We start from the raw sequence: 13776 nt of genomic DNA on the forward strand, positions 1-13776 counted from the left end.
TAAGAAAAGCAGGTGCCTTCAAGGAAGTTTCTAAGACGATGGTCGAGACTTCCTCTTGTTAATTGATTTATCTATCAGGTGATGGATCTGATCATTACTAAGATGCCTATAAGTATCTAGGAAACTACAGTTCTCTCCTTGATGCCTATAGGCATCTTAGTAATCAACTTCAAATAAAGTTCTTTTCTCTGAAGCGCCCATTAAATTGCTCCAGTGTTTCCTTTGGCTCATGCTTTAGGACTCTTGAGAAATCTCAATTAATAATAAGGCAAAGGAGAGAATGTCATTCAATCAACAAATTTTGATGCAGGAGCAATAGTTCTGAAAATCCAGGCATTTATTCTAACCCTCAAAATTCTAGCATGGAGAAATACCTGGAAGAAAGATATTTAGAGAGATTGGGGCTAGATTCAGAATGCTGTGAAGGGTTTTCAAATCTATTATTGATCCATAACAGCTACATGGAACCCAGAGGTGAGTTCAGAATTGCCATCTAGCCTCACCATCTTTTCTAACTGCCCTGTCTTTTTACAGAGATAATATAATAATATTCACTATGTTTGCTTAAACACCTACTATATGCTAAGGGCTACGTTAAGAGCTTTACATGTATCAACTAATTTAATCTCATAACATTTGAAATCAGCATTATTACCAATGCCGTTTTATAGCTGAGGAATCTGAGGCATTGAGAGGTTGTTTTACCTGTCCAAGGATGCAGAGCTGGTAAGTGGAAGAACTTGAATTTGAACCTTGTGATTCGGGTTCCAAAGTCTGTGTACTTAAGTTCTTCTCCACAGTTGCCTCCAAATAGCCTATGTACATAACTCTGGGGCTTTCAAAATCTTGATAAAATACTTATAAATGTGTTTATCCCGCACTCCATTCCTCAAAACTTTATAGAAACATTATTGCATTTAAACCTCCAAATAGTCCTGTGAGCTAGGTATTGTCATTCCTTCTGTGTATATGAGGAACCTGGGTGACATAGCAAGATGCCCAGCTTACAAGCAACAGAGTAAGAACCTGATTCCAGATTTACTGACCCCAAGCACTGCAATTGTTCTGCTGAACTGCGACTTCTTCAAGTCATCCATATCAGGAGCATAAACTCCCATCCCTGCCAAAGTAGACTGATTCAGGTTGCAGTCTGGTCTGCATGACTTACTGGCTCTGTATCCTCAGCAAATAATTTAAACTCTCTAAGCCCCAATGTCCTTATCTGTAAAACTGGAATGAAAAGACCAACCAAGACCTACCTTGATAGGATTGCTATGAAGTTTAAATTTGATAATTTAAAGGCCAAGACATTGTCACTTGGTCACATGCCAAAATAAAGCTTTAATATATAAATACATAGAAAATGTTCAATATCCAGTTATCCTTTTAAAATGCAGATCAGATAAAGTCCTTCCCTTACTGGGAACGCTCCCCTGGCTTCCCACACAGGACAAACTCCTCTCCTGTTCTATGAGGCCTTTCGGAGTCCGGCCTCCCTCCACCTCTGACCTCTTCTCATCCCCCTTTCCCACTGAACCCAGGCACACCAGGCTTCTGGAGAATCCATTCTTAAGACCCTCGCACTTGCTCTTCTTTCTGCCCAAAGGCTCTTCCCCAAGACCTTTCTTAGGTGGCCTTTCTCTTGCCGGGAACCTCCCAGCTTGAATATCACCCCCTAAGAGCACCTCCTGGGCAATGCAGCCATTCTCTACTGTACCACCGATGTTTCCTTTCTCGCACATACCAATAACTGGCTACTTTTTATTTGTGCTTATTAATTGATTGCCCATCCCCACCAGAATGTTAACTCCATCCTCGTTCACTGGTATTCCCCCAGTCTGTAAAACAGTGCCTAGCACATGGTAAGGAGTCAATCAATATCTGCTGAATTAATGAATGATAAATAGTCTTACCTATTGAAGTCTATTATCATATCTAGAGATGCTAATCCTAATTAGTGACTGTGATCTCAACTTATTGTAGAGAAAGTATATGTTTTCACTGTTATATCATTCAGGGTAAAGTTGTGATTTTAATTAGCATGTTGGAATTTCAAAACATTTACACATTTTGAACAGCATGGAAAGTAATGTAAGCAGTACTTGCCTCTGTGTAATATGTAACACTGTCTAAGGCATGATAACATTGCAGCAGGGATGGATGCCAGGACTTTTGTGGTCGTTTCCATCATCTCACTTTGGAGCTATCCTTTGCAAAAGCAGCCAGCCCAGGCAGGGCTCTATGACAGGGAAGGATCCCAAACCCTTGGAAGATATGTCCAGGCCTTCTTTCAATGGCCTTATGTGGCAAAGGGTAAAAGGTAGAAGTAAATAGCACGCACCTGTATTGGAAACCTGGCCCTACCCCTTACTTGGCTGCATAAATTCTCTGTGCCTCAATGTCCTCATGTGTAAATGGGGGATAATAATAGTACCAACCTCAAAGGATTGTGGGGGGGATTAAATAAATCAATGTGTCTAATACACTTACAAAAGTACTCCATAAACCAATTAATCACTTCTATGTATCATCCATGAGAGCTAGATGGGGCTGGGTTCCTGTTTCCATCCAGGGATCCCAGATACAAGCAATAAAAAGCAGCATGTGATAAATTCCAAAATTTCGTTATTATTACTAAAAGTCAATTAAGGTTTGATTCAGTATCTCTCGATAATATTTAAGTCAGGTTTCCCTTCCTCATTCTTTAGAGAAAAGTCATATTCAAAAAATATTTATTGAGTGACTTACTGTTCAGCAAGGCAGTGTGCTGAAGAGTAGTGACAGAAAACACCCATTTCTAGCAAGGGAAATGTCTTGTAGTTTCTTTAACAGCTTTATTAGCTTCACGTCTCTAAATTTCAAAAGTTCAGTAGAAATGAAGACAATGTCCTGTTACACCTTTCTTCCCCAGGGTTTCAGAATTCAATTAAAATCATGTTCCACCTTGCCTGATCCAAAGTGTTTTTGATGAAAGAGACCTGGAATACAGTTACTCTATCTGCAAAGAGTAACTGTAATGAATGCAGCAAAGTACCGTGCAACCAGAGATGCTGAAAATAAGTCCATTGATGATGAAAGAAAATCAGATAGGTATATAGTTAATAAATAGATAGATTTCAGCAAGTTATTCCTCTATGACTCAGCCTGCAGGGCTGCTTATGAAAGAATCTTGTAATATTTTTAAATTTATTGCCTTCTCTTTTTAGCCCTGAGTTTCTCTAGCCACAATTCTGGCAAAGCCCATTTTGGCATATTGCTATTCTAACACATTCAAAACCCACTACAAGCTACCCTTTAAAAAAGGCATTAGCGTGAGTGTCATGAGAAAATTACTCCAAGGTTGTAGATGAATTGATATGATTTCCTTGATTGTATCTTTTTATTTATGAGGCATAATTTATGAGCACTGGAGAGCAAACTACAATGAGTGATGACTAACTACAGCCAAAGTAATAAATCAGAAGCAGTGAAAGAAGTGGTGATTTTGATCGAATCCATTGAATTAACTGGTGGCATTAGCCAATACAGGTATTGGAGAGAGCTTTTTAATATCTATTTGTCTCTCTCATGGGAATGGGATAACTATCTCATTACATGCCCCTAGGAAACAAATAATTTCATTGTTTGCCTGTTAACATGCAACATGTTTACTCTACTTATTAATTACTGGCATGGCTATTCTTACTGGATTTTTGTTCATTTCTTATGTGAATTGCCATCAGAATATATTCACACTCTCTAGTTTTTATAAACAGTGATGTTGCCTCCTCAGTGTCACTTGATAGAAATATATCCTCAGAATTGATGAAATGCTTTTTTTTTTTTTTTTAATCAAAACGTTGTCATTATTCCACAAGGAATTATGTCATGGAATATCACAGAAGTTGCAAAGAACTCAAAATTTTTGCCATCTCTTAATCCTCTGGAAGTAACAGTTTTAAAACAACTCTTATAATAAGCAGCCTAGGAAAAGAGAAACATCTGAAATTGCTCCAAGGGCGAGGAGAGTCATTGTCACTTATATTAGGAGTCAACAGATTAGAGGCTTTTTGTAAAAGATCACTGGCTGAATTCAATTATTCCTGTATTCCCCTTTTTATATTGAAAACAGTAGTAAAGATAAAACCAAAAAAAAACTTCAGCTGGGTGCTGATAATTTAGAAAGCATCACTAAATATATCCCCTTCGTTTTAGCAAGACTTGTAGCATTTCCTTGGCCAAAAGAAGTATCAAATATTTTTACAGTTAAGGAGACATTTATTTTAGATGGTATGATAAAGAAAAAATCACTTCAGGAATCTCCCTCTGAAATTTATGTCAAGAATTTCTCTTTGCACCAAGACTATATTTGGAAAATATCAGTCCTAAGAAATGTTATTTCAGAGAGCTATGAGCCATTGATGAGATAAAGTGTTAACATGAAAACTACTTTCCAGTTAAGTGTGAAAATTGTGCTAAAGAATATATAGTATATTAATATAAGTACCAAAGGGGCACCACTGAAAGAGATGGTCCCCCATCTCTCCCATCCTCTGCAGAGTGAAGGTTCCTTTCTTTTTGCAAAAATTATTGCAAATGTTCTGTCCACTAGTCCTTGCCTTCCTCCTAGAATAAAAACAGAAGGAGAAATGCTGTGTTGAGAGCAATTAGGAGTATTTAGAATAATGTTCATCTGGTTTGCAAGGTAAAATTAGAGCCAATAAATTCCAGAGGTATCAGGATTTCAAGGAATTACATCTGAAGTGGAAACTAGGAGGTAAGGGGATGGTTCTGTAAAGTTAATGAACTCTGTTTCCGTTTGGAACTGTGGCCCCTATGATAAACTCTGAGATGATTATTGCAACATATTGAAAGAGATAAATGCACTGTGCTTATTTGAATGGCTGATTACTTCAAAGGTAATGCAAAGTACAACTCTAAATAGACATAACTTGAACAGAAATTGAAAATGTGTAGTGCCTAGGTTTTGGTACCTGGTGCTACAAGGAATAGCTCTCTGTTTCTTAAAGAATGTTGGTCACAAGAATAACCTGGAGATATGTTGAAAAGGCAGATTCTCAGGTCCTCTCACCAGAAATTCTGATGCAAGTACCGAAAATCAAAAATGATTTTGATGACAGTGGCCAAGGAACACATTTTGGCAAAGACTGCTCTGGAGAAAGATTTCTAAGAGGCTGTTTTCAATAAGGGAGGAAAAAGATTAAACCCATTGTTCCCACAGCAATGTGGTTTCATAATCTTGGTGGTAGATGTTTACACTTTATGTAATTAATTTTTTAAGGCAAAGCATATAGTAATTAGTCCTTTGGGGTAAAAAGAATAAATAAAAGAACAATTTGGGTTTTTTAAAAATCTGACAACAAGCCTAAAGATGGTAATAGTCACTAGTTAAATTTAAAAAAAAGTATTAGATTGAAAACAGCTGACATATTAATCTAGTATTTTGCTAGTCAATTATAGAATTTGTGGTTAAAAGATGCTAGTTATTTTATGATTTTCCAAGTACTTAATCTAGGACTTTCTATGACATCTTCTTAAACTGTGACTGTTTTCATGTTTGAAACAAAACTCTTAGGGAAGAAAGCACCCTGACTCAGCCAGTCTTAATTTATTCATTGGGAAAGCATCTAACTATTATAGTCATAATAGTGTGTGTGTGTGTGCATGTGTGTACTTGAAAGTGTGAGTGCTCGTTCAACCCAAATAATAAGCTTTGTGGTGGAAATTTTATTCATCTTTATTTTTTTTATTATAAAAGAATAGATATGTTTAGTCTGGATGTTGTAAGTGTAAGAATGCTTAGAGATACTTTTACTTTTTTTTTTCCTCATGACCATAGAACTCAGAAGCCTTACTTCTTTTTCTTGCCCCAATAATATCCCTTCCTCTCTGCACAAAGCCCACACACTCTTTTTATATACCCAATGCTAATGTGAGGGAATCGTGGGATACAAACCAGGTGGACTGGCTTGTCAGGTAGGAGGTAGGTAGGAGGATTGGTAGATGGATGGATGGATGGATGGAGGGATGGATGGATGGAGGGATGGATGGATGGATAGATAGAATAGGAAACTCTTTGTTCACAAGATATTTCATTTCTGGATTTTTATGCTGGTTCTAATGAACTAAAAAAATCATAACACTTTTGTCAAAATTTCCCCTTCAAGACTTCTGTTTCTTCTTCCTTCCCCATATTAAGGATAGACCCAAATCTTGGGACCATTATTTCCTTTGTAGAAATCATAAACATAATCATTAGTAATTTTACCCTGAATCTTGAACTACACTTCAGTTCCTTTATCTCTTGCTTAGCTGGGCATAGACAAAAATCCACAGTGAATTTTGGATAAAGGAATTTTTACCTTGATATACAAAGGTGGGTGGGAGGCTATTATTGATAGATTCTTTTTCCTTTCCTTCTGGTAGTTTTGGTACAACAGAGACAATGCTTTGTGGCACAAGTTTCATGAAATCTATAATGCCTCATTATCTCAGCCAGTTTTCTCTTCACTGTAACTGCTTTCATTTTCAGAGTAGTTCATGTAAATAGGCTGCTCCTGCTTTGCATAAGCACGTTGATTTATATGAATGCTATTTTTGATCCCAAATTGATTGAATACTAAAAAGAAAGACTGAGAAAAAATAGTAATGTGTTATGAAGGTCTTCTATCAAAGACGAAATATGCTAGATCCTTAGCTCCCATTCTCAGTTAGCGATGGTTATTTTGTAATAGCCTAGTTTCTTTGAGAGAGTATATATACAATACTCTATAATATCGAGGCTCAAGAGTTTTTAAATGCCTTGGATTAAATCATGTTTTGGAAACAGGTCTCCACCTAGTAAATGCTCACATGAGGAAGAAAGATATGAAGTTTAATCCTATCTGCCAACACCAGCATTAAAAAGCTCTAATAGTGTTATGATTCTAGGTTAATGTTCATAACTCTAGGCCAGACCTGAACTAAAGACATCCTATGAATTATATCTTATTTCATCCTACTTTCTTTCAGCACCCTATGCCTGCCCTACTGCTATCTCCTGTTGGTGCTCAGTAATTAATTGTCAACTTCTGAATTTTATTTTATCATACCTGCTTGCACATTTCTGCCTATTTCTACCCCATCCATTATGGCCCCTTTTAAAATTCTATATGCTTTTAAACCACCAACCAAAGCTCTGCTCTTGGCAAGGAATTTGATATCAGTAGTTGCACTTTATTTTTCATCCCTTTCCTGAGAATATTTTTTTTTCAGACCTTGTCTCTCATTGTGTGCTAAAAGCTCCCCCAACCTCATAAAGATATTTGCATTAAAAGGGGTTGGTCTGGTGCAGACTGAGGAACCAGGAATCTTAATCTTCAGCCTCTTCATCAACAAGTTCCTTTACCTACCCTCCCTAAGGTACATGAAGACTTACCATGGCCATTTCGGAGGGAACTGCAAAAGGAGCTGCAGTTGTATTCTGACCTGTACTCTAGTTCCCCAGGAAGCCTAGCTCTCCCACCTGTTCCTAAGATCCCTGTGTCTAGACTTAAAATAAATCCCCATCACGTGATAACAACTTGAGCATGTCTATCCATTCTTGGAAGTGGAGATACTCTACCTAATCCAGAAAAGCAGACATTTGTATATGTACAAGTCATTTAATTTTTGTGATCCTGAGTTTCTTATTTATGATATGGATGTCATACAGAGTCCAAAGCAGCTTGTTGGAAAGAGCCCTGGAGATCAGAATTTCTAGTTTCACCATCCCTAACTTATGTCACCTTGGACAAGATAGTGAAAGTTTCAGAGTCTCAATTTCCTCAACTGTAAAAGGGGCTAATAATACATTCTCCACCTACCTTATAAAGTTCTGTTATGAAGACTAAATAAGCTAACATATGTTAAAGTACTTTGTAAATTGTTGTGTTTATATAAATGTGAGCGATTATTATGCAAATGAGTGAAAGACTGTATCTGAGCTGCAAAATAAAAGCAGATTCTGCCATGTAAGTAGGTTAGTTATCTCTTAAAATTGGGGCTTCTAGCAATCCTATCAGCAAGGTGCTTGAGATTTGCATTTGACAGCAATCTGAAAGCAATTTAACACCAGAAATGTTACTTTCACAAAGGAATCTGCCAAAACATGTACAGAAATACTGATGGGAGTTGGCCTAAACTAACAATCCCTCTAATGTTTCTTCTCTTAAAGGTATTATTGATGCAAAAGCAAAATAAACAAAAACTAAACTAAATTCTTATGCTTGAAAGTTTTATCCAAAATAGCTCATATTTTGAATATTCTGCATGCTTTTTTTTTTTTTTATCAGTCTGCATACCTGAAACATGTGGACTTATAGAATCAAACAAGTTTTTCAGACATGGCTTTAAAACCTTGGCACAGATTGAAAAGAAAAATATACTGTAGAAGGCACTAAATGAAAAAAAAAAAAAAAATGCCCTGAAGTTAGACTTGCACAACATGAAAGCTTACTAAGGAATACTCTCACTCCTAAACACGCACATAGTCTTCTTGTATTGCCATTTAGATCTATCATTCTGATTGATCACTGTGTAATTGGCTATTATTGGGCCTAATTTAACCCTATACACTCACACATCCATCTACTCTGTCTATTGTACCTGACATTCTACAAATTACTTACTCATGCAAATGATGACCTAAGGTAACCTTTTAGGATATTCGTGTTTAATTATACAAATGGTTCTTGATAAATAAAATTATGCATCCTTCCATATGTTTATTCCCTCCTTGATGAAAGGAAAATTTAATTTTCATGCAGATTTGGTGGGGACGGTGCTTAATAATTGCTGAGTTTCATGTAGTCTGCAGATCATCCAGTTTGGAGAAGCTGACAGAATCACTCCACTTCCCACACAGAGATGAGCAGTTTTTAATTAGGCTGAAATCAGCCTGCTGAATTCTGAAATGAGGGCCCCTAAACTGACTCTTTGGTGTTCTTGCAGTCAAAGGCAAAAAAAAGAGGAAGATCCTGCTCTCCTCTGTGATTGCACAGTTGCAAGATCAAAGTTTATCTCGTTCTATTGTGTTTAGTTGCTATTTTGCTGCCAACTTTTTTTCCAGCCCAAGGGTATCTTGCATTTGACCTGTCTTGCCTTCTCTTTGGAGGTCTGGGCAGTGAATTCAGCAGGAAAAGCAACCAGTAGCTGGACGAGGTGTAGAACCGGGCCTGCCCCCCCCAGAGGGTCTCAGGGCCCCCAAGTTCCATGCGGTCTTCTCTACCCAAGCAGTGGTCAACATCAGCGCCCCTGTGAAACCCAACGGGATCGTCAGTCTCTACAGGTTGTTCTCCAGCAACGCCAGTGGGGCGGAAATGTTGGTGAGCAGCAGAGTTCTCCAAGTTAAAAACCCAGGATTGTTTAATTTAAAAAAAAAAAAAGCATTACCGCAGTGCCCTTGCTGCGTCTGCTCCTTGATCTTTCTTTCTTATCCTTCTGTTCCCAATTGCCCTCTGGGGTAACAAAAGTGACCTGTTAGGGACACATGCAGAAAATATGGAAACACTCAGGAAGAGAAATGCTAAAGTTGGTATTAAAGACTCCACTAGTGTAAGAAACCTAAGACTGTATAGATAATCAAATTACATTAATTTAATTTAATTAGCAAATGTGTGTCCAGTACTTCTGATAATTGTTGGTGATGTAAATGTTAATGTGACAAAAAGAAAAAAGAAAAAATAGAATCCCTGGGATCCTCATTTGGGCCTACACAAATCTCTAATAACACATTGAAAATTCAGATGTTCTTTTAGTGAATTCAATAAAGTCCTAGCCCTTTGAAAGAGAGCAGTTCATCTCAGCATAGCTGCAACTCCACTCTCCGTTGCTGGAAGGGATGCTAAGGCTCAACCAGACCAGTTCTTGCATTATTTAAATGAGGAGACAAAGATCCAGTGGAATGAAGTAACTCATCTCAGTGACAGAGCTGTGTTACTCTCACGTTCCTCATGAATGAGTGGAGAGCATAATGCTCATAGAGAGATTGTGCAGATCCAGGCATTAAATTACAAATTATTTTAGACCAATTTAGGGAACAATTTGGGCAAGTGTGGAGAAATCCTCCGAGGCCTTAGTGCCAGGTATTGAAACAATTTCAAAAGTTAACTCACAAAGAGCCTTGTATTGAATGTTAAAGAGATATTAGCATATATTCTACAAGGCTCTGTGTTCAATAAGATGATGTAAATATAATCAACTCTTGATTATCCATGCTTATAGAATGATAATATTAATAAACTAAAATAATTTATATTTAGAGTGCATCATATGCATTTTTTTTGTAACAGATAGCTCTTCTCAATTAAGAGCCACTTTTATCAATGTGAAACTTGGGATCCAATTTCTGAGCTCTTCTGTTCCAGAGAGTATTTAATAAAACCACCATGAAGTAAAAAATTTGTTTCAAATAAACCACAGATTTTCTAATTTAGCAAAGATGATTAAGAAAAGACTATAATATTTGGTATAAACCAACACCCTCAAAGGAATAGGTGGACTTCAGAGCTCTTAAATATCTGTACCCATCTCTAACATGGATATCTTCGGGGATTTTTTTGACCCAGAAATTACGTGCAAGTAACCAGTGGCCCTTAATGGACTTTGGTAAATGTTGACTAGAAATGGAATTCAAATGCAGATTTTTTACTAAAGAAAGCATCATTTTGAGGGTCATAGAATTTGGTCAGTATTTTCTGTGTTCTGTGCCATTTTCTAATGTCTTTCTATGATAATAGATAATGGATTATATTGTGCCTTTTGAGTTGTATCTCAAATTTCTATTTAGCTGTTATATTATTACTTTTCTCTTGTTAAGTCATGTCTCTCCAATTGAATTGATACCTTCTTGCTAAACACCATGTTGCATCTCTCACAGAACCTAATCACGAGGCTCTATTCTTGGGAGGTGAGGTGCTTCATAAAGGTCTGTCGATTTCTTTGCTTTGTTGATGCGGTTTCACCTAGTGCTCCTTCTCCGCCTACAGCCGTCGGAAGGCACGGCCACCCAGCAGACCCTTCACGGCCTGCAGCCCTTCACGGCGTACTCCATCGGGGTAGAGGCCTGCACCTGCTTCAACTGTTGCAGCAGAGGGCCAGTGGCTGAACTGAGGACTCATCCTGCTCCACCCACAGGACTGCCCCCTCCCCAAATCCAGACCCTGGCCTCAAAGACAGCCTCCTTCCAGTGGAGCCCCCCTCTGTTCCCCAACGGTGTCATTGAAAGGTAATGGAGCAGCCAGAAGGATAAAGAAACCAAACAACGCATGCATGCCGACATCTAGCTAGACAGCACTACACAGGGAGGACTAGCACGTGGAACCGACACCTACAGTAAAATGACAAATTGATTTGAGTGGTGACGTTACTAGCAAAGTGTGTAAATCATAAACTAATAGTAGAAAGGTAAACAACAAAGTTGTCTCTAAATATGAAAGACAATGCAAGGTGTTTGTATTTATTGAAATAATATACTCCTCCTCATTGTTCTCTTGAATCATTTATTCTAGAGGTCTTAGATGGAGAATAAGAAATTTCATTGTTGAAATGAGAATTTCCTTGATCTAACCTGAAGTGTTAAATGAATCACTGTTTGAGAGAATGAAGTTATTTCATTAATAATAATCTGGAAAAAAATATATTCTTCATTATAAATAGAGGAAGAGGATTTTACCTCTTTCCTCTTAAAGGGGAGAAAGATCTTCTCTCTACCAACAAGGAGTATTCCTTGCTGGGTGGATAGCAACATGTGACTTCAACATGTGGCAGCAATATGGTGACTTCTTTTAGCATTTCTCTGATAACATTGCTATTCATTTCCGACAGCATTAAATATGTTGTTTTTTGGAAGCAGTTCCCTACCAATGGACATCTTAAAGAGCTTATAGTTCAACGAGAACAAAATGTGTTCTCACAAAATTTAACCAGTTTTAAATAGAGTCAAACTAATTCCACTGCCTGTCTCCTCTTCACATATCCCTTTTCATTCCAGCTATGAGCTCCAACTTTACAGGGCTTGCACTCGCAATTCAGCCCTACCCTGTACTCCCAGCCAAACAGAGACAAAGTACAGGGGTCCTGGGCGGAGAGCCAGCTTTGGAGGTCTCCAGCCTTACACCACCTACAAGCTGAGAGTGGTGGCACACAACAAAGCAGGCAGCACAGCTTCCAAATGGATTGGCTTCACCACCCAAAAAGAATGTGAGTAGAAAGGGCTGCAGTTGTCTATCGGAGAGGTAGGAAGGCAGCCAAGAAAGGATTGTCATGAAAACTAGAGGAAACCACCTTTCAAAAAGGATTGAGCAAGGTTCAATTACATCGAATGCCACTAAGACATCAATGAAGATGACAACTGGAGAAGCATGCCTATTGGATTAATCAGTATGGAGGTCAAGGGTGATATCAGGAAGCTTTTTTCAGGTAGTGATGGGGATGAGAAGCAATTTAGAGGAAGTTAAGTAGTGAATAAGAAGAGAGAAAATGGGCAAACACTTGTAGATCATTCTTTAAAGAAGTTTGCCAGACCTTTCCTTTTCCAGTTGCATAGCATAATCTCTAGCATCTCCAGAAAGCTTTGAAACATGACATTGTCAGGAAAAGCAAACAGGCAATTCAGTGCATAAAAGGGCTCTTATCTAATTAATTTGGGACCACCTTACATTTTTATAAAAGAACTTTTCAGGTTTTAAAAGGTATATATGTTTACTGTTAAAAAATGGCAAATGCAAACAGTATTAAGGATAAAGTAAGTACTTATAATCAGAACCAGCTACATAATTTGCAGGGCCAAGTGCAAGAATTAATGAGAATTTGAAGATGGTGACAACAGAGCATGAAACCATGCATGGGGCCCATCGAAACCCACAGGTCATGCCCCCATGAAGCCTGTTCTGCTTATAATCCCACCACCCAGAGACAACCACTATTAATATTCTGGCATGATGCCTTCTTTTAGTCCCTTTTCTATGCATAATTTTCATTACATAGCTGAGAGCAGACTATAGTTAAGATTTCATAGTCCACTTTTTCTGCTTGACATTATTTCATTAGAGTTTTCCCATGACATTAAAAATTCTTTAGCCACCAAATTTAATGGATACCTAATATTCCGTCATAAGAATCAGTTGAACTTTTCAGTTGTTTCTAATATTTCCCTTTTGTAAAGAATGTTTTGAGAAAAATGTTTGCTAACAGATCTTTGTCTGAATGTCTAATTATCTTCTTAAATTGAACTTTGATAAATGCAACTTACTGCACCAAGTATTTGAATATTTTAAAGCTTTGGATACTTATTGCAAACTTGCTTTTGAGAAGGATTACATCAAACTACAATCTCACCTTCAGTATTCAGCACTGAGTATTATACCATTTTTAAAATTAATAATTATGCATGCATTAAAGTCAAATGCCTCATGTGAGTCCTTAACGTGCCTGAGCAGTGAGATGGTAGGTGGGTTGGTAACACTGTCTTTACAGAGGACTTGCTTGTTCCTGCACTGTTCAAACATTTTCCAGAAAACCCCTACAAACAAGCCTACAAAGAAAGAACTAGTGTTGTTCCAATTCACAGATGAGAAAACCGAGGGAGAGCTATGGCCTGTGCACTCTAATTCTGGGATGCCATTCACACAGACTGAGGCTCCTAGAGATACAGTAAGGTGGTCCAGAACTAAGGTCTGATCTTTAGTAGTGTGGCCTACTAAAGGCCTACATAGCGTTTGCACGTCTAGTACCCCAAAGCCCTACTTTAAACTCATG

At 37.8% G+C, this 13776-nt stretch overlaps 1 protein-coding gene across 1 annotated transcript in view; it reads left to right on the forward strand.

Moving 5' to 3' along the window:
* The window catches only part of USH2A (usherin), an 891077-nt gene that overhangs the window by 862030 nt on the left and 15271 nt on the right, over positions 1 to 13776 (forward strand). Inside the window, 4 exon segments of the mRNA XM_037823757.1 lie at positions 9134 to 9199; positions 9201 to 9344; positions 11007 to 11245; positions 12011 to 12219. Of these exon segments, the coding sequence (XP_037679685.1) occupies positions 9134 to 9199; positions 9201 to 9344; positions 11007 to 11245; positions 12011 to 12219 (658 nt within the window).

This window comes from Choloepus didactylus, chromosome 2, assembly GCF_015220235.1.
Source record: "Choloepus didactylus isolate mChoDid1 chromosome 2, mChoDid1.pri, whole genome shotgun sequence".
NCBI classification, from domain to species: domain Eukaryota; kingdom Metazoa; phylum Chordata; class Mammalia; order Pilosa; family Megalonychidae; genus Choloepus; species Choloepus didactylus.